This window comes from Podarcis erhardii (assembly GCF_964252035.2).
Source record: "Podarcis erhardii genome assembly, chromosome: 9".
In the NCBI taxonomy this organism is placed as follows: domain Eukaryota; kingdom Metazoa; phylum Chordata; class Lepidosauria; order Squamata; family Lacertidae; genus Podarcis; species Podarcis erhardii.
In genome coordinates this window covers 71,070,773-71,096,392 of record NC_138512.1, presented here as the reverse complement: position 1 = coordinate 71,096,392, position 25,620 = coordinate 71,070,773, and the positions used below count along the sequence as shown (strand labels likewise).

At 41.2% G+C, this 25,620-nt stretch overlaps 1 protein-coding gene across 8 annotated transcripts in view; it reads right to left on the bottom strand.

Moving 5' to 3' along the window:
• The window catches only part of RUFY3 (RUN and FYVE domain containing 3), a 47,555-nt gene that overhangs the window by 12,903 nt on the left and 9,032 nt on the right, over positions 1-25,620 (bottom strand). For 5 of the 8 annotated variants that reach the window (XR_014160299.1, XM_081876857.1, XM_081876853.1 and 2 more), the window contains exons 2-11: positions 11,837-12,010; positions 10,312-10,429; positions 9,723-9,824; positions 7,033-7,156; positions 5,405-5,466; positions 4,223-4,288; positions 4,047-4,116; positions 2,785-2,877; positions 1,929-2,015; positions 1,027-1,194 (exon numbers count right to left, since the gene is read on the bottom strand). Coding sequence is in view for 7 of the 8 variants with exons in the window: in XM_081876857.1 (XP_081732983.1) it covers positions 1,027-1,194; positions 1,929-2,015; positions 2,785-2,877; positions 4,047-4,116; positions 4,223-4,288; positions 5,405-5,466; positions 7,033-7,156; positions 9,723-9,824; positions 10,312-10,429; positions 11,837-12,010 (1,064 nt within the window). In the remaining variant the exon portion in view is untranslated. Of the gene's footprint in view, positions 1-1,026; positions 1,195-1,928; positions 2,016-2,784; positions 2,878-4,046; positions 4,117-4,222; positions 4,289-5,404; positions 5,467-7,032; positions 7,157-9,722; positions 9,825-10,311; positions 10,430-11,836; positions 12,011-18,274; positions 18,329-19,037; positions 19,132-25,620 lie in introns of those variants that run through there. The other 3 variants (XM_081876858.1, XM_081876854.1, XM_081876856.1) reach the window with 2 other exon arrangements.

Below are 25,620 nucleotides of genomic sequence, written 5' to 3'. Positions count from 1 at the left end.
CGCTCATCTTGCTTTACTGGCCAAGGGAGCCGGCATTTGTCCACAGACAGCTTCCACGTCATGTGGCAGCATGACTAAGCTAAGCCGCTTCTGGTGAACCAAAGCAGCGCACAGAAATGCCGTTTACCTTCCCGCCGGAGCAGTACTTTATCTACTTGCACTTTGACGTGCTTTCAAACTGCTAGGTGGGCAGGAGCTGGGACCGAGCAACGGAAGCTCACCCTGTCGCGGGGATTCGAACCGCCGACCTTCTGATTGGCAAGTCCTAGGCTCAGCGGTTTAACCCACAGCGCCACTCGCATCCCTAACAATTTACATTATTGTAAATACACTTTGAACATTAAAAGTATTGTATATGGCTAAAATACAGTAAATGAAATTTAAAGGATTTAAGATTCTCGACACAAGGTTTACTTCAAGGCTTTTGAACTTATCTATGTAAAGCTTGTGCAAGACTAAATGGTATCACTATAACTATGATTAACCAAATAGGGAGAAGCAACAGGCCCTGAATTCAAATGCTGAGTTATAAGCACTCCATGTGCAACACTGAACCATGGCAGGGAAAAATTAGCAAGAGAGATTGAGGGGGGAGAGAGACATACAGACAGAGGAAAGATGCAAATCCCACAGCTGCAGCCCAGATATCTGCTGCAGCCCAGATAGTTCCATGTGGAGAAATTGTAAAAGGAGCACAGTGCAGTACAGAGATGATATTAAGTGTCCTTTCACAGAGAAACACACTTAAATTACCCTACAGAGCAGGGCCCAAGATGACTGCTGTCCTACACTACAGCACTATGTTTCTTTCTTATGCATACAATGCCACAAGAGTTCAGGGGAGGTAATAACATTTAATTATGCAAGCCAAGTGAGGTTGAGAATGCCGAGAGTCCTCTTCTTGAACTTCAGGCTGACCAAGCATTTGAACCTTGGTGTCTCATATCCAAACCCTGTATATTTTCCACCATAAAGCTAAGAGGAGTGAGTCATTACCTAGCAGCCAACCTGGTCTTGCTTGCTTACCTGCAGCTTGAAGGAAAGTTCGAGTTTTAGGGCCCTGAGATCATCAAGCTGCTGCCTGAGTGCCACCAGTGCATCTTGCTTCTCGCAGACATCTTTTTCCAGCATCTTCATGGCCAGTTCCATCTCTTGTCTCATTCCAATCTGCACCTCAAGCTCTTTTTCCACATCCTAAATCATACACACACACACACACACATACATACATATACAGTATATGAAATCTGGAATATGAAAAAATCTACCCACATTGTCCATTCCTCCAGCACAGAAAATGAAAGGTGAATTTTCTATACAAATCCAGAAGAGCAGCAGTGCTAGTTTAGCCCATTGAATGCTACTGAATTTATTTTGAGATGAGCCTTTGTAGGCTCCGCTCTACTTTATCAAAGTGATGTTTCTCACATCTGATTAAGTAGAATCCAGCTTACCATGAATGCTAAAGGTAAAGGTAAAGGGACCCCTGACCATTAGGTCCAATCGTGGCCGACTCTGGGGTTGCGGCGCTCATCTCGCTTTATTGGCCAAGGGAGCCGGCATACAGCTTCTAGGTCATGTGGCCAGCATGACTAAGCCGCTTCTGGCGAACCAGAGCAGTGCACGGAAACGCCGTTTACCTTCCCGCCGGAGTGGTACCTATTTATCTACTTGCACTTTGACATGCTTTCGAACTACTAGGTTGGCAGGAGCAGGGACCGAGCAACGGGAGCTCAGCCCGTCGTGGGGATTTGAACCACCGACCTTCTGATCGGCAAGTCCTAGGCTCTGTGGTTTAACCCACAGCACCACCCGCGTACCGTACCATGAATGCTACTTCTCCATTAATATGGGAAAATGTCAGTACAGCATGAGATCCAGGGCTTGTAACAGTCTCTTAGACCTGAGCGTTGAGCTGTGCCACCTACCAGCCGCAGCTGTGTTTCTTCCTTTAAGTGTTTCCGTGCTTCACTAAGGGCATGTCCATCTGCAGTTCTGTCTTGCTTGGGTACCTGCTGTTAAATCAGAAAAGTAATGGGGGTTTGTTGTTGTGTTTTTGGTACTCAACAAATATCACAATGATTAAATGATGTCCCTTCTGATTTTTCTCTTTTGGCTAAGTTCATGCAAAAACATCATCTTTGTTAATTTATCTGTGTAGCTACTAGGATACCTAAGGCCACACTAATTATTTAAACATCAGTGTGTGTTCGCAATGGATAGCGTACATTCAGTTCTTAATGTCTGTCAGTGTGGTGTAGTGGTTAAGAGCGGTAGTCTCGTAATCTGGGGAACCGGGTTCGCGTCTCCGCTCCTCCACATGCAGCTGCTGGGTGACCTTGGGTCAGTCACACTTCTCTGAAGTCTCTCAGCCCCACTCACCTCACAGAGTGGTTGTTGTGGGGGAGGAAGGGAAAGGAGAATGTTAGCCGCTTTGAGACTCCTTAATAGGAGTGAAAAGGCGGGATATCAAATCCAAACTCCTCCTCTTCTTCTTCTTCTTCTTCTTCTAATGCATGCAAGCAAATGACAGCACGAGGACCCTTCTGCACCCCAAGTTCTCCAAAGGGAGCTCTATAATTTGGCATGTCAAAACACATACCAGACAGATAACAGTATAACAGAGGCAGAGAACAGGAGAAATAAGGTGCTTTGCAGTAAAATGCCTTCAGATCCTAGAAAAGTAAGTTGCACTATGTACAGGCAACTCCATGGCAGTGACGCAGTGGGACATGATCTACCTGCAGTTGCTAGACACACACAAACACACTCTCACACACTGACCTTTCTGTTGGATTCCAAAATATATGAACTTTCTTCTTTGACTCGCTCCATGTCCTCTTGCAGTGTTATTATTCTGTTGTTCGCAACAGCAAGCTGTGTGTGTCAATGAGAACAATGCAACAAGTGAAAAAAACAACACTTTTTGTGACTTCTACAGATGCTTTCTTGGCCAAGAGTTAAAATGAACTTGGACTAGGGCAACTGCAGAACCCCTATTGCTGCATGCCAAGACAAATCATGAGAAATCTTACATATACAAAAGTTGGCCAGTGGAAGATAGCTGTGATGGGTTGCTCAAGAAAGGTGTAGCAGCCTCTGGTCCTGACAGTTCTTAATGGCCTCAAACCAAGACCAAAGAAGAACCAAAGCTACCCAGGCTTTCATGTTCCCTAAACCTGTGCCGGACTCCCTGATCAGGCCTTTTGAACCACTCTGCCCACAACTTCATAGTCCTGCTTCCTCTAACCTACCATTCCATGTTCATGATTCCTGTCCTTACCAACATATGCCTTCCTTGGGTTGGTGTCTGCCAAGTCTTGTACCAAAATAGTCCTTTACCTGACATCTCCAGGCCATAATGTTATTTGTTTGGTTTGTACTAGTAAAATGTTTGAGAATTACTTCTGAGTAAATACAAATAGGATTGGGCTTTTAGCTGGTCAACCATCCTGCATTAACTTGCATACACACAGGAGTTTTGAAGGAAAATGTCTGTTTTTGTTTTTACAGGGTTCCATATCTGCCTTGGGACGCAGGTGACGCTGTGGTCTAAACCACTGAGCCTAGGGCTTGCCGATCGGAAGTTCAGCAGTTTGAATCCCCGCGATGGAGTGAGCTCCCGTTGCTCGGTCCCTGCTCCTGCCAACCTAGCAGTTCAAAAGCACGTCAAAGTGCAAGTAGATAAATAGGTACTGCTACGGCAGGAAGGTAAACAGCGTTTCCGTGCGCTGCTCCGGTTTCACCAGAAGAGGCTTAGTCATGCTGGCCACATGACCCGGAAAAACTCTACAGACGAACGTCAGCTCCCTCGGCCCGTAAAGCAAGATGAGCACCGCAACCCCAGAGTTGTTTGCGACTGGACTTAACTGTCAGGGGTCCTTTACCTTTACCTTTATATCTGCCTCATCATGCTCCAGTACAAAAGAGGTATTCCTTCCATGTGAGAAAAATTATCAAACATTCAGCCCTAATTAACTTAATGCCTGAAACATATTTCCCTCCCAAACATGAACAAAAAGCACATTTCTTTGATTTCTACTTACCTCCTCAGTAAGTTTAGTATTGGATTTTTCTAAAGCATCAACTTTCGCCTGCAGATTATTGACTGTGGCACTGTGAAATTAAGAGACCTGCAGTAATTATACTGAAATGAAAGAACTCAACATTAACAAACCAAGTCTTTTACAGGTCATAATTATATAGGAAAACTACACATTACCTTAAATGTCTGTTCAGCTCTTCCACATAATTTTTCTGGTCCAGAATTGCAGTAATTTGACCATCTCTGGAATTGGGACACAATTAATAATAAGCAATAGCAGCTCAATATTATATATCAAATACATATGAACCAGATGGGGAGGTGGGGGACTCGTTCTATTGTCGTTGTACTTATAAAAAGAAAAAAGACTGAAAGCAACTGTAGTTTAGCAAACATTATAACACAATTCCATAACAATCAGACAAACTGGACTTAATTCCAACATTATTCCAAACTATGATTAGAGAAGCTTAAGTATAGTTTGGTGTGATATCTGAATGGACAAACAATGGCTTATAACCAGGTAGCAAACCAGAATTTAAAAACATGGTTTGAAGTGTGTTTGCAAACCAAAGTTTCTGTTAGCTATTGTTTGGTATGATGTCTCAATTAACAAGCCTACGATCAGCATTCATCGTCCAGCATTCAAAATCCAGAGAGTGCTGTACCACAAGGACAGAAGTGAATTCGTCAAGCTGAGTGCTGAGAAAACTCAAAAGCTGACAAGTAGCTCCAAACCATGGTTTGCATGTTGTAAGTTTAGAAGCTCAAACAAGACTTGAGCTGAACCACTGAAAGCAAAACCTTGATTTCCAAGTATGTATGAGTGAGAATGATGAATAGCAAACATGACAAAAGCAAAAGATAATTTATTTAAAAAACTAAACAATAAAGTGACAGGAGTAGTAACCAATGGGGACATTAATTTAATAACTGTGCTAGTATTTCTGTCAACACCTTCTCATACAGTATCTTGCATCTGTGTAAGTTAAGCCACAGCTGCTGTATTAAATTTCTTTAACAGAAAAGAATATAGGCACACGTGTTTTCAGGCTCCATATCTGTACTTCAGAGCTAAATATTTTGGCATTCAGATCACTTTAGTACAGCCTATTTCAGGAAAGAAGTAAACCTTCAAGGCTTCAATATTAACACTAATATTAGCAGATCCAACCCCAAAACAGTTTTGAATTTATATACTGGTTACAATGTCTCCCAAAAGGTTAATGAGTTTGTGTTAAGCCTGTAATTGAATGCTGGGGCTATTATTAGGAGGGAAAATACAAAGCAGCATAATTGTTAAGTTCAAACTAATATATAGTTTCACAGAACATTCTGACGCACTAAAAGATTACCTACCCCTCACTTCCCTTGCTGCTGTTCCCATCCTTTAAGTACATTGAAAAATCGATAACTCCAACCTACAAGAGAAGTCAGTAATGCTTCAGGTCAAAACACAACTATATTTCTTCTTGCATGAAAAATTGACTGCCTTATGATTACATGGGCAATAATCAGGTAGATGAGCCAGCTTTGCGTGCTCAGATCTTCCTATTTTCTACTTTTTCAGCAGCAGCTCTCACATCACCAATGGTCTTTTAAACAGCTGTTTGAAATGAAAACATATGGGGGAAACCCCAGTGAAAGCACCCTACTGCATGCAAGTGAATAATTCATCTCACTGGATCATGGCCGCAGTGTGCCATCAGTGTGTTTCTTCCTACTAAGAATGAAACGCAGCTACCCAAAGAAGATGGGAACTATATTTAAATTAATATCAGTCCAGTTCTTCTGCAGACAGCATCTTAGAAGTAGGGTAGGACAACAGATCATAGCCGACACACTTTTTCCCAGGCCACAACCAAATATATATGAACAGAAAATGCAAATGAGATCTACTTCTGTTCAAAAATAAACACGGTTATCAGTCCTCTACAACAAAGGTCACCAGCGTAACACCTGCAGGTGCACATATCACTTTCCTGACACCCACAGGGAATGCTTACTCTTCAGAAATTAGACTTGAAAAAGCATTATTTTGTAGCTAACAGAATAAGCTGTGATGTGTACTTGGATGCATTGCCTTTGTGGTGCTCACAACACTTTCTCTAATTTGAAAAAGTACCCACAGGCTTAAAAATGTTGGTGACTCCTGCTCTACAATTCTATGTCCATAAATCTAGAAGCCAGCAAAGAGTATGGATCCCATAAACTTTCTTAAACATGCAGGTTTCTAAGCCCCATGGTATGGAAGAACTTGCACACTGCTTGAGGAGGGCAGCTTAGCTTGACATCTTCAGTCAGCTGTCCGTGCAGATAGATGTTTTGAATGCCCCTCACTTACCCTGACATCTCTCCCTCCTATCATACTTGAACTTTCTCAGAAGTCCAAGTATAAATCATGAACACTGAGCAAGTCAATATTTTAAATTTTCAAAATTTTCAAAATTATAATTCTGTACAGAAAAATGTGTGTTTGCTCAACACAACAGATTATTTTTTTTTAAAGCACAAAGTACAGATTTTCCCTTGAGGATGCTTTCACCTGGTTCTGAGACGACTTCCTTTTTCTATTTTCACTTCAAATCAGAACAAAGGAAAAGAAACTAACAGGCTATTTTACTAGTTTAAAGTAACTAGTAACAAGAATGAAGAAACGGCTGCTTAGAGATGTGTAGAGAACAGCTATATTGTTTCAAATGGAAACAGACATATAGTAAAACCTAAAAAAACTAAAACCCTCTTCACTGATAAATGCCAGGAAAATAGAAAACCATACCACAAAGTATCTTAGTTCCCTAAGCCAAAAAAACCTCAACCAGAAGGAAAATCCTTTATTTAGAGTTCAGTAAATCTTGATTTGTGTAGCAGCCACTGACTAGCCAAATTGCATCCCAGTTATGCCTCCCCCCCCTTTTAAAAAACTTTTTCAAGAGCCAAATGGAAACAACTAAAGAGCGTATATAGGGGAACAAAATATCCATCACCTGTGAATCCAAGTCTTCACCCTTCATGCAAAAGTTTGCATCAATTACATTCAGACCTACTAAAAGACCAGCAATTATGGCACCTTCTTCTTCCATCATTAGCGCGTTAGGTTCATAAAACTCACTGCAAAACAAGTTGAGATAAAGCTTGTCAAATCACTATATTCCAGACCTCACAAATCTACTCATGGTTATTTACTGCTCAGCCTAGTGGATGAGTTGATAAGAAAGCTTTTAAGTTTTACTGTAGTTTGTGCTGATTAGCCAGGAGGCAGTGGAAGCCAAGCCAGTCACTCTGCAAGAGAATCCTTGTTCAATTATCTACATTATTCAATCACAGGAAGCAGGGATTCCAACTTTAAAACAAGGCTAGGAGAATGGGGCAGAGGGTGATTAGGGTTCGATACAGATCCTCCATCCCCCAATACATGCAGAGAGATTTGTGGGGCAATTTTGATAACTTCAGAGGGGCATGAATCTACCTTGCTTTTGGAGGGGGTGGTATTCTATTGCAAACAATTACACAAGGTGGCCAGGAATGCCTTCTTTCCTTCTAAAAACATTATTCATTCACTAAGCGGCTTAGTTACACTCTCCTGGCTACTCTGCACTTAAAAATGCTTCTCCCCGGGAATGATGCTATGTGGCACTATATGGGAAAAATAATGGCTGCCCCAACTTTTGTCCATTGAGAACTTGCAAAAGGGAAGATAACTGATTAAAGTTTTATTTTCCTGTCCACTTTCATTGCAAAATAAAGTGAATTTTACAAATATATCATTTATAGGCCTTCAGAATTAAAAAATAAATATATCAAAATGTCAACCAATCAAAACTTTACAACACTGGCTCAGAAATGGTGCAGTGAGTCAGTGTGTCTGTCTGTAAGCCAGACGGTTGGTGGTTGGCGCCCACCCTGGGACAGTTGTAGACAGAATTCCTTCATTGTGGGGGTTGGACTAGATGACCCTCAGGGTCCCTTTCAACTCTATAGTTCCATGATTCTATGAAAGTAGTCAGCAAGTTTTATAGGCCCTTCTTCATCCTAGATGTTATATTAAAATAAAATAGCAGTAAGTGCGGGAAGTACCGTATTTTTCGCTCTATAAGACACACTTTTCTCCCTTCAAAAATTAAGGGGAAATGTGTGTGCGTCTTATGGAGCAAATGCAGGCTCCTTGGCTTCAGCGATAGCAACACGAAGCCTCCGAAGCGCAGAGGGAGAGCTCCCCCCGCACTCCGGAGGCTTCGCATTGCTTTCGCTGAAGCCGCCTGAAGCCCCCGGAGCGCAGCAGGAACTCCCGCTGCGCTCTCCAGGCTTCAGGCAGCTATCCGCAAGCCTTCGGAGCGCAGCAGGAGTTCCCGCCTGAAGCCTGGAGAGCGAGAGGGGTCGGTGCACACTGATCCCTCTTGCTCTCCAGGCTTCGTTTCACTGGAGAGGCGCTGCACAGTTTTCCCTCTCTGCACAGCGCCCCTTCAGCAAAGCGGGAGGAGAAATGGAAGGGGCTCCATTTCTCCTACCACTTCGCTGAAGGGGCGCTGTGCAGAGAGGGGGAGAATTTTTTTTTTCCTGTTCTCCCCCTCCTATGGTCTGGTGCGTCCTATGGTCCGGTGCGTCCTACAGAGCGAAAAATGCGGTACTTGGGGTCATGGTAGAAAAGCTCCAGTATTTGCCATGGCATCATTTCAGGATTAAAACTGAAACTTTTCTTTCATGGCTCATGAGACCGCATGTACAGGATGGGATCATGACACATGTGCAAGAGGAGGCCCATGTTAGAAGTCTGAATGGCTTGCTTGCATCAAGGTCATTGTGAATAACCAAAAGGCATGTAAAAACAGAGAAAAATCAAAATTCCAAAAGCATTAAGAGCAAGGAAATGGTTTTCCATAACTATATTCTTTTAAAAGAAAACAGAAGGCAATCACCGCATGCATTATTTACACTGAATCTGTCTATAGTCCACTCTCTATAGCTCAGATGGTAGAGCACGAGACTCTTAATCTCATGGCCATGGGTTCAAGCCCCAAGTTGGGTGAAAGATTTCTGCATTTGCAGGGGGTTGGACTAGGCGATCCTCGTGGTCCCTTCCAACTCTATGATTCTATACGTGTATTTCTGACCTATAGTGGCTCAAGAGCAAACAGAGAGAATGTGTATGTGCGAATGCACAAACACACCCACAGAGTTTAGAATGGGCAGCTGCCCTGCATTCCCACTCTCCTGAACTGCAATCCATTTGCTGCCAGCAAGATTAATTCTCACTTCATTTCATATGCAAAGTTAGCCTGCGGACAGGAACCTATTTATCTTATTTTTCTACAGTAAAATGTCTAGTAAAATTTTAAGTGCTTTCATAAATTTGTGATAGTGTACACATTTTTTTCTCTCGGTGTACTGTGAAGTCATGTCTACAGGAAACCTTTGAGTTCCTTTCTGGAGCCCTCAATGCTGGCAGGCAGGTAGGTATTCAAAGAAATTATGACAATTTAGCAAGTCTCCAAACAAGATTATACATTCCACCCATGCTGCTATCAAAACAACCTCTGGAAGTGCCAGAACAACGAGTCAAATTATGAATACAGAGGCGCACAGGGAAGATACCCACAGAGAACAATTTGCTTATGTAATAAATCCCCTTTTATTGAAAGCAAGGCTTCTCTGGGTCAAGAAACAGCAAACCACTAACCTGAGAATTTCCCTTCTGTTTATCAAGGCTTTCATGTACTCAGAAAGCTTCTTCTGCATGAGAGCTAGGCGAAGCCATGCCCTTCCTCTACCCACAGGCGTCCTATCAATACCAGAGACAAAAAGATATATGCTGTTATATAATCTACATTCCAACTTCCACACCCAAAATAAATAGTAAAATTGAGACAATATTTTATTTTAGTGATGCAGACTGTAGCTCACTAAGATGGTATTTTCTTGCTCCATGCAAGAAAATTAGTTTTTAGTTGGGGGAATCAGAACCATAATATTCCAAATATGGCCCAACAGATTTCTAAAATTTGCTATTGCTTTCAAATCTCTTCATTTGCAATGCTGAATTTGCCCTTTTCATTTCTGCCGCACACAGAGTTGACATTTTAGTCCGGTTCAGACATGACAGGAAACAGGCAGCTAAACTGAAGGCAGAGAAGCTGTGGAAAGCTGGGCAAGTTGCTAACTATTTGTGTGATGAATAGACTTCTGGTTGATGGCCACTGCCCTACAGCATCCCTGGCAAATGCCTGACCAGCTTCTTGTTGAAAGGGTAGACAAAAGTCTTCACTTACTTCAACCCTGGCAGATCTTTAACACTTGCTGTGATTTCTCCAGCTTCAGGGACAAACTTCTCTACCAACTCCAGAGGTCCCCAAAATGACTTGTTTTGGCCCAGGAAAGTCTTCTTGGCTAGATAAAAGCATTGTTACTCCTTATATCTGAATCAGCATCTTAAAATTACAATGGGATCATGTGAATTTCCTTAGAAATACAAATCATATACAACAGCCCACCCAAAATATTAATCCGTTTACACTGCTCCTTCACCTTTATCCTATGCTATGTTGTGCTCTATAATCCTTCTGCAAACAGTGTAATTATTTCAGACAAGGAGCCATGCAGATGGCAGCAGGTATGCAATTACGGGAAGAAAGAAGCAGTTCATTTCTTCTTCCCCCTTTTCTCATTTCGTGTTTTCAGACTTGAGTGTCTCTCCAGTGCAGTTTTTCAGCAAATAGTGTTATGCAGTCCTTTTTTTCCGGAGGGTACGCAATACCAGCACCTCTTTTTTGTTGTTGTTAAAAAGTGTGGCACTTACTGTAACAACTTCATGATGAGTACTAGAAGTATAAGAGTTGTGCAGGAAGAGGCATCTTTGGCAACAGAAGTTGCTAGAAATCCACTTTAGGGGGTGAGCGTGCAAGTGCTGACCCACAACCCCTCCCTCACTCCTCACAGGTGGAAAAATAGTTCCTGTCCCAGGATTCAGACTCATTATAAAAGAAAAGTTTGCTTAGGTCTTTAATGAAAAAATACTGCTCTATAGCAACCAGTACAGAAGTCTCTGCTACAGTATGCATGATGAGACAGGAACTATTTTTCCACCTGTGAGAAGTGAGGGAGGAGTTGTGAGTCAACACTTACATGCTCACCCCCTTTTAGGCTGCAACTGGTGAGCCAACTGGCATCCCTTCAGGGGCTGGGTTTGGCTCCAGAACCTCAATTTTCTGAAGAACCTGATTATCAGCAGGCAGGAGGGCAATTCTCTCTCTCTCCTCTTGTGATTGGCTCTTAAGTGCAATAAGGTCAGTTGCTTACAGAGAGGACTGTGTGCCAGGAATGGCTGTGACCAGGACACTTATCTGTTTCACTCCCATATTGTTCTGGGGTGACACACTTTACAGAGACGTCTCTCTTTGTCCTGCTACTGCCACTGTGGCATTGCTGGAAGGCAATACCAGGGCACAGACTGGACCTCCAGAACAGACAGCGAGCACTGTGTGAGAAAGTCTGCTGATTTCTTCTAGGCCCTAAGAGAATTAAGGGGTGGGACCACCTTCACGTAGAAACCTGCCCCTGTCAAATTTGACTGAAAACAACTTTATTCTAACATCTTTGTAAGCTGCCTTGAAGACCTAAATAGTAGAAGGGCAGAATAAAAATATGCTAAATAAAATAACACCCACATAAGTATTATTTCTGTGGGCAGCTTTGTGCATGGGACAAAAAAAAAAGGTGACCACATGTAGAGGTGGAATAGCAATTTAACACTGTGGACCTAATCCCTCAAGTAGGTTTGCCATCACAATCACCCACCTTTTAAGCCATGTTTGAGACAATGTTCCATCACTACAAAAAACTGCTGGAGGGGTGCATAGTCAGAGTCCAAAGTTCTCCCAAGATTAAGAGCAGATTCAATCAAGCCCTTTATGCTCAGCTTAGCCATGTTCATCAGGTTCATGCGTTCATTAGCCATGAGATAGTTGGGATCTGCAACAAAACACACAGACAAGATTTGGTCAGAAAAATGCCTTGATGGAAAATCATTTTCAATGGGTAACTGTTATTTTTAGCATAAGGGACACTATGGATACTGAAAGGCAGTAGGAACCAAAGCTTTAAGTCTTTTTTTAAACTATGGCAACAGCAGCACTTCAGACAGAGCCGAAAGTGATTCAGTTACTGGAATATTTAAATTAGTAAACAAAGAAAAACTAAGTGTCTCTGGGGGAAAGGTTTAAGAGACTTGTGGCAGGGATTTTCTAGAGAAATCAGCCATAAGGAAAACAGCAGAATGGGCAGAGGGAGGAGGATACAGCTCTTTGGTGACTGACAGATCTAGCTTCTAATCAGAGGGAATGATTTTTCCAGAGCTCTCCTATCACAGTGTTTTGGGAAAGGGATGCTGCAATTATCACCTTGTATCTTGTATCATCTTGTTCTTATCTGTGCTCTTTACTGGTCCTGCTAGTGCTGCAAACTGGGAAAATGTGGGATACTAAGGTCCTTTTGCATCTTAGTCACATACTCACACATCCACTCCTGTCAAATCAGTTTGGCTTTCAGTTCCTATGACTTTTAGTGCCAACGGGGCAGAACAGAAGCCTAAGGCTTCCCCTCAACCCTATTCATCATAACTCCATAGCCCTTACACCCATTCTTCTGGAAAAGCTGCAGACTGCTTTCTTAGGGACACCTCTACAATGTATACCATTTTCATGATAACGTTTTTGCCTGTAAAACAGCAGAGAGGAAGTGAATCCTCACCCCACAAAAAAACCCCACCCAACTTTAAAGACACCTAGCACATAAAAAAAAACAACCCTCCCAGATACAGTATATTCATCTGTAATTTGGCAGGTTTCTTATCTAGCAGCACCTCTCTGGTGGGTGCTATTTTCCTACAAAATTGCCCACAAAACAATAGGAGAAATCAAGTCATTTTCTTTATCCACCTCAAAATTCTAAATCTTGCCCTAGTAGGAAAACAACTGTAGGTATCCTTTTGAAATTTGGCGGGATTCATCCCCTCAGAAGGGGTAACAAGCCTGAAAGTGTCATCCATGTCTGTCAAAATTATAGACAATACTTTTTGAAAAACATTAAAAATATATCCCTAACAGATACTGTTGTACCTCTTTGTCTCCAAACCTGGTCCAATAGCTTCATTTTTTTCATATCAGGATTCAGACTCGGACCCAAACCAAACTAGACAGTCTCCAAAGCACCTCAAATTAGGCTGTTTTAGATATTTTCTTGAGCATCCTTTTTAAAATCCCTAACATCTGTTTTACATTTTTTTAAGCAAGTTTTTAAAAATCTGTATTTATGTTCTAAATTAAGCCTGTTTTACACAAGAAAATGCCTTTGCATGTAATGCTAACTCACACATTCACAATTAGGTTATAAATGTCTCAGGAAACAGGCAGTCAAGCCAATTACATAAGCAATTAAATTTGGAGAAAGCACGGTATATGTAGAAACAAAGTATACGTACAAATTACATGCAAGCATTATTTAACAAATTAATCCAAAAAAAGATATCAACAGGATTTCTGCCCAGAATTCTGTTTCATGAGCAATTAAAAGCAATATGTGTGAGCTCCAACATTAACCAAGGGTTTGTCCACACTTGAGTTTAATATACATTTGAAGCAATTAGCAACTAGCAACCTTCTTATGTAAGGTTATCCACATGGCACCCCACCCAAATAGTTCCTGTCCTGATAACTTTCCTGTGAAATTTTGGATTTCTTCAAACTAGAGATAATCCATTGAGTTTTGGAAAACACAACTCCAAACCACACTACTTGAAACAGCAGACAGTTTTTTTCCTGGAAGTGGCTCAAGCATCCATTTTTGCTGCTCCCCTTTCTATGCCCTCTAGATCCATGGTTCCCAACCACACGCCCCACAGGGGGGCAATTTGATTTTTAAGGGGGGCAATTCGAGAATGAGTTATTAACAACGGATGGCCTTTTAGACTTCCTCCACATGAACAGGAGTTCGCTTTTTGAATAATAAGAATTATATCAGGGAGGAGGGGCACCAGTATTTTAGAGATGCTTAGGTGGGGCATGGCCAAAAAAAGGTTGGGAACCACTGCTCTAGATCCTCCTAAAACCAGTACTGCTCAGACAGAAGTAGTGCCTATTTCTGGTGAGCTTCCACAGCCCTGTTGGTTTGGGTATTTTTTTACATGAAAGGGGGGTGTGACAGATTTGTGAAATATTGACAACTGAAAAACGGAAAAACAATTATTTCTCCAAAGCTTTTAAAAATTTGATCTCAGTGTATATTACTGTTTTGTTTCAATTTCTTCCACAATGATCTACATCACTCTTAATTCCAGTTGTGTAGTGCCTATTTCCAGCGAGCTCCAGAAATCACAACTGCAGCCATGTTGTTGTTTTTTAAAAAAAAATGTTTCTGCAATACTGGAAAACTGAAGAACAATTATTTTTGCAGATCTCCCTGCTTCATTTCCCCCTCTTCATTCATTCACTCACTCACTCATTCAGCCTTTATTGGCATAATCATCCCCCCCCCCGTTGATTTCACTGTATGTCACTGTACTGATTTCTCCCACAACCATCTTCCTATTTTTGAGTGGGGAAAGCCTGTCACTTTAGGACTGAACATAAAGTACAGTATGCACACACAAGCTTGTAGTGAATAGAGAATTCTTGGATGTTTGCTGTTATGCAATTCCTGCATGGATGCATTAAAAGAAAGGCACACGCCGGTCAGCTGACTCCTGCATGCATGGCCTGTTCGTGCAAAATTAAAATATATGAATCAATGCATTGGGAGGTGGGAACAAGGACAAAAAAGTATAGATGGAAAGCAGATTCGGTCTTGGACTACAAATGCATGCACTGAGGTCAAATTTGAATGGCAAGATGAAGCTCAGATGTGTGCATGCTTTTAATCAGAAACACAACAGTTTATCATTTGATTATCTCAATATATAAAACTGAGAGCAGCAATGACAGATTAATGCCTGAAATGTGCTCCCAAAATGAAGCAAAGCTGGTTGTTGACCAATGAGATATTATAACTATTTTTGGAGGAATGAGATCTGCAGAAGTGTACTTGATCTCATTTATCAAATATATGATATACGTATATCCCAATGAATCATCTCCTCTGCCTCCGAAGACAAGACAAACTAATCACATATAATTTGAATCTGCCTATTTACTGACATTCCCATATTGACGTTCTCTCTACTTTTATTGTACAATTTTACTGTAGCAATATAGGCCTTGGGATTTGTAAAACAACTTATCTGTCTTGAAAGAGTGATGTCAGCCACTATGAAACTGTATTCCAACAGAGGATTTCCCTGACATATTTTTCAAAGGAGGATGTCTAGATACAAAGCAGACATTGTATACCTAACCACTCCAAAGATCATATCAACATATAAATGCATACATATGAGAGAGACAGTCAAAACTGCAACAGTAAGAAGTTTCTCAGCTAACTAACAAGGCTGCTGAATGAAGCTGGCTAACTACTTTGTTAATATAAACACACTTGAAAGTACACTGTGTTGCAATCACTACAAGGACAGACAGTGAGGATTCTGGAATGGAAAAGCAACATAATTTAATACACTGACATGAATGCATTTGTTTAAATGAGTCAAAGCAGAAAGCAGATTTAAAATGGATTCTTTTCACTGCAAAGCATGTATAAACTGTAATCAAATTGCAAATGCTTCCCTAACATTTTGAGCAGGCAACACGGGGCATTGTCCCCATGAATCATATCCTCTGTCAATTAGGTAAAGGTAAAGGGACCCCTGACCATTAGGTCCAGTCGTGGCCAACTCTGGGGCTGCAGCGCTCATCTCGCTTTATTGGCCGAGGGAACCGGCATACAGCTTCCGGGTCATGTGGCCAGCATGACTAAGCCGCTTCTGGGGAACCAGAGCAGTGCACAGAAACACCGTTTACCTTCCCACTGGAGCGGTACCTATTTATCTACTAGCACTTTGACGTACTTTCGAACTGCTAGGTTGGCAGGAGCAGGGACCAAGCAACGGGAGCTCACCCCATCACGGGGATTCGAACCGCCGACCTTCTGATCAGCAAGTCCTAGGCTCTGTGGTTTAACCCACAGCGCCACCCTCGTCCCTCCTCTGTCGATTAGGATGCTATAATTATCTTAGGTTTCCTCAACCTTGGCCCTCCAGATGTTTTGAGACTACAATTCCCATCATCCCTGACAACTGGTCCTGCTAGCTAAGGATCATGGGAGTTGTAGGCTAAAAAAACATATGGAGGGCCAAGTTTGAGGAAGCCTGATCTTAGTTCTGCAGTGAGGCACACAGGAACAGTTAAAAACATCTGCCTGACTAAAACAACCATTGCAACTGGTTCTAAAAAGCTCAAAATCTGAACTCAAAGCTCTTTGAACCACTACCTCACCTTGTTTAGACAATGTCCTCTGTTAGCAGAGTGGATTCATAAACTTGGCAACAGATTATCCCCAATTTCCACAGGAAAAACCTGAAACTCTATGGCAAAGGTTTGGGCCAGGGCAAGTTACAGACAGGCAAATCTGTCAATTTTGGTTTCTCATTTTTCCAATCTAAAGTTCAGTTCCTCCTATTTCCATATCAGTTTGCAATTTTTAAAAAGTCTGCATAACAATTCATCAGCTTTTCTGCACTAGACTGTACCATTATTCTTTGCTTCCTTCAGCAGCATTTAATGTTCAATCTTCTTAACAGCACAATCCTATTCTGAAGAAAGCCCCATAGAAGTAAATGGAGTTCACTCCAGGGTATGCATGTGCAGGATTACAACCTAAGAATTTCTCACTTCAAGGTGACCCAACTTAAACAATGTTTTTACAACTCCTTTGAATGTGTGTTTTGCTGTTCTATAGAACATATCTTGTGAGAAGGGTCTAAAGGTCATGTTTGCCATCCTTCCTCTTTCTGGGATTTTGCTTCCTCTGTACATCCCCGTTCTTCCTGTCAACCAAAGCAAGTGTACCTCTAAATGCTAAACAAAACATGAGCAACTACACCATATGTACAACAAGGTTAGGTGAAAACAGAACTCTTAAGACAGCGATAAAGTACGCCTTAGGGCACAACTAGACACAAGGTGGGAGACTCATGGTTGTGGTAGAATCTCCCACATTGAAAACAACAACACAAGGGGAGGAAATCCGATCAGGATCTCAACACAAGGAGTAGATCCCCTTTCCCTGGTGCCATTTCCTCCATTTAATCCCCACCCTCTATAAAGGATTACAGTCAAACCTCAGTTCTCAAACGTCTCCATTGACAAACAATTCAGAACCCGAACGCCAACAACCCAGAAGTAATTGCTTCCGTTTTCGAACATGCCTTGGAAGTCAAACAGCTTCCAAGGCGCGTTTCTCCATTTTTCAATGGATTTTGCCGACCACCCTTTGATCTTCTGTTTTTGAACTTTTCAGAAGTCGAACGGTCTTCTGGAATGGATTATGGTCAAAAACTGAGGTTCCACTGTATTTGTCTTGCAGAGGCACACTTATTGGTATCATGGGCACATTTCCCGAATATACACATTCCCTCCTCACAGTATTTTGTTCTACAGCGATAATGAATTTGCACAATCCCACACATGCACTCTGTGCATCCATTTGCACTACAATAATTCTGAGGCAGTGTGCCAGGAAAAACGAAACAGACATGGGATCATAAAGCACCACACTTTGCTTCTGCTGCATAAAATTATCAGAAGAAACCAGCAAGATATCTATGGTGAACAGGTACGACGACTCGAATTCCGCACAAGTTTTAGAAACCGGCAATAATGAAGGAAGTGGTGTAGAACAATGATTGGGAAGTAAGAGAGTGAAGAAGTGGTCTTCCAACCACATGTAGGAAATTGTATGGTCCTTTATGAGATCTTTTGTGCCCATGTATAAAGACACCCCAAAACTTCAGAAGTAGACCGCTATACAGTGAACAAGCCATGGAACTTGATGTGGGCTGTGCTACCTCTCACTCCCCAAAATAAATATCAGTATGGATGCATTCTGAGAAGATAATACATGCAACTGGTTTTTCAAAAGGAAAAACAAACATTTTAACAAAGGAAAGGCCAGCACAATATAGTTACAAACATGTATGATCCAGTTGCTATCACTGGAGTGTACCTGGTGATCCAGCTCAAAGACAGACAAGAAAAGCCAGTTGAAAATGAAATGGAAATAATAGCTGAAAGATGTTGGTGTGGCACGCACCTTCTGTATCATCGCGCAATTGCTCCACCAAATCTGTCAAATCCTCCCAAGAGTCTTTGCAAACAGCGAAAAAGGAAAAGAAAGAAAAATGTCATGCAAGCCATGATTCAAAGAAAAGACTGAAAAATCAAGATAAGAAAAGTAACACAAAGGGGGGTTGGTATACCAGATACGTACCAAAGGGGTTAAAGATTTTAAAATTCATAAGTTAGTATAGTCTGCATAAAGCAACAGATTGAATTTATTAAACACAATGAGAGGATCATTTTTAAAAGCTTTCAAAGTCATACAAACACATTAATTTTAAATCAAGTGGCATGGATATGCTTAAACTGGATTTATAACCTGCCTGACTAGGTATAAAAATCTACCCAAGACGTTTTATGGTACTTTTCAGAACCACCTCAGAAATAAATCCCTCCAAATAAAAAGAAGAAATCTGTTCCCTTGTTTTGAACCAAGGTTAAGGTAAGGCACTAGGTTAAAACAAATCTTAAGATATTGCTTGCACTTAAATACAGCCAAATTTATTGGTAGTACCATGTTCAGTACTCTAGCAATGCACAAAGAGCACCCCTTCCATTAAACAAAAATTAACCACTGCGTGCTGGACTTCAGCAGAGCTGTTAGGTAAGTGGGGGCAGGGAGATAAATGTCCTGAGAAAACAAAGGACGCAGCTTGATTCACACGCACAATCATTTCAATATCTTGTCAAACAGGAACCAATTCTAAAATCAGTTATCATTCTAGGTTCATACTTACATTTTCTTTCCCTCCGTAAAGGCCTAAAGGCAGAGCCGTAAACCTGAGCAAAAGCATTGCTTCCTAGTACAGGCAGAGAGCTTCAGTAATCTGCCTGTACTAGGATTACTGGAGCAAGCAAATGACACACCCATCGAGGCGTTCTTCCCACAAGAGAGCTATAATCTTGTGCTCTCCTGTATTAACTTGTGAGTAGCAGAGAAACTTGAGTATGAAAACAGCATACATTTTAAAGTGATCCTAATAATTCAATGCACAAAAGACCCCTGTATCTCAGAACTGATGTCATACTTCGCGTTTTTATATTCTGCAAGCCCATTAAACATAGTAACACGAACTACAAAGGTGGTCATAATTCTGGAGGTATGCTTAACCATTTGTATCTTAATATATATTTAGTTGTATTCTTTTAAAACCTTTTGTATGTTGAATATTATTAGTAGCAGTAGTATTTTTGTATTTTAATGTAAATACATATATTAATAGACACTGTCCCTCAACATTTTATTAGTGTGTGTGTATTTTCCTGTGCTCACATACACTAAAACCCAGAAGAAACCTGCTCTTATCTTTCTTTTTTTGCAATGGAAAGACTTGTTGATGTAGCAGATGCTGTTATGAAACATCTATTTGGATCCTAAGACAGCTTAATTTATGGAAACTGACAAAAGAAAAGTTTGCCATCCCCTATAGGCACTGGCAACCCCCAAAAAGCATCTCCAGAGGGTTAGGGTGCCGTATTGAGCAATGTGGAATGGGTTAGGATGGCTGCCTGGGGGAAGGAAGGAAGGAAGGAAGGAAGGAAGGAAGGAAGGAAGGAGCCAAAAACTTTCCTTCTGTGATCTTCCTTAAGCTAACTTCTTAGGGGGCAAGCCCATTTTTGGGCTAGACCCCCCTCCCCCAAAGACCTCCCGCACACCACACCACACTGGACAGCCACCCCAGCTTTCCAAAGAAGCTTTTAGAGGATGCAATGTTTGCTGGAAACTATCCTTCCATGAACTCCCTTAAGTTCACTAATCTTGGGATGCAACAAAAGTTATTTGCACAGCACTTTGAGAAATTAAGGGAAGTTTTGCCTCCATACTACAAATGAAGGAGGAGCTTGAGACTCAGAGGCAACATGTTGCCCAGGGCTAGATTTATACTGTGTAAAAAATTAAACACAAATAAATCTGAACAAGGTCATTTAAATTATGCAATCAAAACTGAATTCAGCAAAACATTCTTTATTTCTTACCCCTTAACTTGCACTTGTTCCTCTTGTTTTTGCTACAAGGGACTATGTAGAGGGACTAGGAACTACATGAGACTTTGCCATTTGAACACTAAAAATGTTATTCATTAACTCCTCTGGCTTACAAAATTCACCAGGCACTGTCCACACACTTCCAAGAATATTTCTGCAGCCAGAAAAGGTTGAACTCCTTGTCAAATATCTGATGGAAAAGTATTCCGCAACATTGGACCAGAGACACTAAGTGCCCAACTTCTAGTTTAAGTCAGTCAGACCTCTATAATGCAATGGTCAATTAGCAGCGCTCCAATGGATGATCTCAGTGATCAAAGCTGGAATAAAAGGGCTCAGGTGAACCTTCGGGTATTCTGGACCTAAGTTATTCAGGCTTTGTATATTAGCACAAGAGACTTGAACTGACAGTATACTGGCCGCCAGTGCAGATGTTTTAGCAAAGGTGTTACAAGCTGTTGACTTTCTGCCCCCCATCAGCAGTCTAATTCTTGAATTCTACACCAGCTAGACCCACCAGACCAGGCCCATGGGCAACCCCACATAGAGTGCATTGCAGTAATCCTGTCTCAAGGGTACCAATACATGGACTACATTGATACAGTGAGGGAGGAAAGTATTTGATCCCCTACTAAATTTGCCCGTTTGGCCTCTGACAAAGAAATGACCAGTCCATAATTTTAATGGTAGGTTTATTGTAGCTGTGAGAGACAGAATAACAACAGGAAAACCTCCAGAAACCCAGAAGACAAAAGTCAGAGATTGATGTGCATTATAATGAGTGAAATAAGTATTTGATCCCTTTGCAAAAGATGACTTAGTACTTGGTGGCAAAACCCTTGTTGGCAATTACAGAGGTCAGACGTTTCTTGTAGGTGGCCAGCAGGTTTGCACACATCTCAGGAGGTACCAGTATTTTGTCCCACTCCTCTTTGCAGATCCTCTCCAAGTCAGTAAGATTTCGAGGCTGATGTGTAGCTACTCAAACCTTCAGCTCCCTCCACAGGCAAATTTAGCAGGGGATCAAATACCCCCCCCCCACTGTAGGCAATCCTGATCCAGATAAAAACATAGCTGGCATACCAAATGAAGCTTGTAAAAGGCATCCCTAATCAAAGAGGTTATTGGGAACTAAAATGACAAAGGTGAATCCAGGAGTACACCTTTAGGGGGACTCCAAGCCCATTCTGAACAGGAAAGTGTCCGGCCTTTCAGAAATGTGAATGACCTACCCACAAAGCCTCCAACTTCCCAGGATTCAAACACAGTTTACTGGCCCTCATTCACTCCACCATTGCATTTAGGTGGTCCAGGGCTTGCACAGCCACTTCAGAAGCTATGGAGAAAAAGAGCTGTCTCTCATCAGTGTACTGATGGCACCGTATTCCAAAACTCCTAATGACCACTTAGAGATTAAGAGTAACAGGTTCACACTCCTCTGTACCTCTCTTGATAATGGGGCAGGGTGACCAAGGCCGATTCAGTTCCAAAACCAGGCCTGAGCTCAGGTTGAGGTGGACCCAAATAATCAGTGTCAACCAGGAACTTCACCCATCAAATAGCCCTGGGTTTACTTAGTCACCTAGTGAACTCCTGGCTGAAGTAAGATCTGCACATAGCTTTTCAAGCTCATAACTCATTCTTTTAACCACTATGCCACAAAAGCTCCTTCAGCTCAGGCTGTCGGTATTAGGCAAAGTGCTGCCACCAGAGCCCTATTCTTTTGCCCTCCTACAATAAACTACTTGCAGGATTCAGCACCAAATAGCATTGTATGGTTTTGTAAGTTTTCATTGTGCAAAGGGAAGCAAACCATTTACTGTGCTTTTTATTGTTCCATAAGCACACAACTGCTTGGTTTTTTGCATTCATACAAACACGTTGCTTTTTAGGCACATGTTGGTATGCTGGTATGGTGACAAGGTAGGTATATGCATTGTGTTTACCCTCACTTAACCACATTGCACCCTGCTCAGTAGGAATCTGCGGAAGGCATGAAATGGTGATGGCTACAACATCAGAAACAAACAGTCCTAATCAGATTTCTTGTCTATCCTCAGCAGCAGGAGCAGCAACTCACATGAAGATAAATTTCCCTCAAGTCCATTTCTTCTTGGCTATGTGCAGCCACATTGCCCATGTCAAAATGGCTGATATTTTATATCAAACATTATCATCAGAAAACTTGTCACAGCTATATTTTGAGTTGATCTCTGCTAGATTGTTGAACAGTTTCATCTTACTTTCATCAGTCCATAGGAAGTGATGCTGAGAGAGTAACTTTGATCCTCAAACCTGCACCCCTTGTCTCTTGCACACTTTTCTCCAGGCTGCCTTTGTGTGACACTTCTCAAATGATACCAGTTTTAACTGGTGGACCCTAGTTTGGAAATGTGGCACGAAAACCACAGGAAGAGCCTTTCTGGATCAGACCATATGCCCATCTAGTCCAGCATCCTGTTTTCAACCAGGGAAGCCCACAAGCAAGTCTTGAAAGCAAGAGCTCACCCTCCCTGTTTCTAACAATAGATTTCTTGCCTTTATTTTTTTTTTTTAAATAATATTTATTAAATTTTCCAATAAAGACATACAAATACAAAACAACTACAATGAAAACAAACACAAACAAAAAATAACAAATATAAGTATGAGGTATGAGGAAGTCGGGGAAATAAGGTTGAGAAAATAAGTTTTGAAATTATATTTGTTAGATTTCTTGCCTTTAAAGCAGTTTCACATAGTCTCTTAAGAGAATTCTAGTGCAGTTCAGAGGCTGTTCAAGAAAAGCCTTTCTGCATTAAATGCTATGAAAATTCCTCTCTGCTTGAGGTATGAATAGGGAAAATCCAAAGTGGCTCCAGGTTTCTCTTTAGACAGCTGCATCTTGCAAAACCCCACGTCTTACAAATTTGCACCATCATTTGAGAGTACTGCACTTCTAAAATAAATACCACTATGCATAAGAATCTTGAAACTCTTAATAATTATGGTAAAGTAAGAAGCTGCCTTAAACTGAGTCAGACCATCTAGCTTAGTATTGTCTACACTGACAGAAGTTATTCAGGTTTCAGGCAGGATTCTCTCCTAACCCTACCTGGACTTGGAGGGGATTGAACCTGGGACCTTCTTCATTCAAGGCAGATGCTCTACCAATGAGCTACAGCCTCATGCAGTCCCAAACACATTATCAAAATGCAATGATTTGAGGCAGGCTTGCCCAACCTGGTGCCCTCCAGGAGGTTTTGACTACAGTTCCTATCATTCCTTACCATTAGCCATGCTGGCTGAAGTTAATAGTCCAAAACATCTGGAGGGCACTAAGCTGGGGAAAACTGTAAAAATCTGAAGAGTGTTTTTCATACACTTCTTGCACTTATTTTTGATTAGTTTTGGACTAATTAGTCAGTACCAAAACTGCTATCATTAGCAGAAATTTTAACTACTGTGCTGTATGCGAAAGAATGTCAATGAACAAAGGTGCTCACATAACACTGGAAAGAGTACAGTGCCAGAAATGCAAACAATTACAGCTAACATTGGCCATAATTCCGTTAAAGAAATAGTTTTCTGATTATCAGTAGTGGTAATCTTAGATGGAACAAGATTTCGTAACTAATGGAAAAAAATGCCACTGATGGTGTGTGTGTGTGTGTGTGTGTGTTCCCTAAGGTCAAGACACCTACATCACAATAAATCATAATAAGCCTGTAAGTATTTTATCAGACTTGGACTTACTATCGATTTACTTAGGTGAGGAAATTGCAAAAAAATAGTATGTATCTTTTTTCCAAGTGTTAGATAATTTGGCAACAGCAAAATCTCATTTGCCATACTTAGATGGCTTGCCCTACATTTGTAGCAGAGTCTATCACAGCATAATAAGTAATATCAAAAGAAATTGGAAAACCCTCAGAGAAAGAATGAAGACGTTCTACCCAATCAACACCAAGACTCTCCTGTAGTAAGCACAGCAAGACAGGAAGTACGTGGACACTTCTAATTCACGCTAAGCTTGTTATTTCCAAGTAATTTCCTCAAACGTAAGCACCTCATTATTTGTTCATTTAAACGGAATACAAACCATAGGAGTCTATGGCTGCATCCTTTTAATCAGGACTTTGAAGTCATTTGATGCTTGCCATATCAACTGCTTGTTTTATTCCACATGATGTACTGACAACAATAATGTCCATATACCAAAATATGATAAAAAGGATGCTTGTTTTGACTTTTGAACTGCTACCACTTTAATTTTAAAGCTGCTACTTATTGTTACCAACTCCCACAGGGTGAGCTAGAACCAGCTGGTGAGTGACAGAAGCCTTCTGAATATTTCCACAAGCTGCTGGCAGTGGGTTATGAAGACAATGCAGCACAAAGAAGCTCTGTTTCATTTCCGGGTCAAAGATGGGAACCAACATGTGAACAAAGGGGGGGGGACTGCACTGGCAAGTCTCCCAGCTAAAATGCTTGGGAGCCAGCCTTGGTTACTTTTGTACACTACAAAATGAAAAACAACACTCACCTTGAAACAAACTCAGTGTGGTTAAAGGCTGTTGACAGTGACAATGCCAAGTGGTACAGGTTTTGCAGACATGACTAAACTGGGGCATGATGCTACAAAATGGGCTGTGCTCTCACCTTTAGTTCACAGCAACCATCAAAGCAGGAATCCAGTGAGTAACCTATTGGGTTTTAAGAGACATAGCTATATCTGCCAGCTCCAGGTGCCTTACTGTTTCAAATGAAGAGATGTAGGGGAGTTGAAGGACAAGCCTTTATATTATTCAATTTCCTAATTCCAATAGCATCTCCTACCATCTAAATTGCCCTTCTTACAAAATAAACTGCCATGAGGTATCATTTTTAATTCCCAAATAAACTGTATTTTCTGCCTATGTCATCCAGACTTTAGAACACTATAAACGACAGTAAGTCCATGTAAATATACTTTGTGATTTTTGAAATAGTCATCTGCTACAATCTCTAGCTTTGAAAGTACGCAGGAGTTTCCCAACCTCATAAATATAATATTCTAAATTCAGCTCCATTTATAAAACAAAAGCTTTTTCAAAAGCAATATTTAAAGAAGAAAACACAGATCAAAATGCTACTATTGAAACATCAAGGTTTCTTTATTTGAAGTGTTGCACATAAATACACAACTTCACCTCACAGAGATATATCTTGGTTGCTAGGGGTGGGGTCTAAGAAAAACAAAGCAAATGAGCACAGGAGTTGTTTAGAATGCAGGTGAGTCATCTTAAAAGTCCAGCAGCTGTTTTGGAAATCTGTATCAAATTAGGTTATACTGCAATGAAGCAATTAAATTAC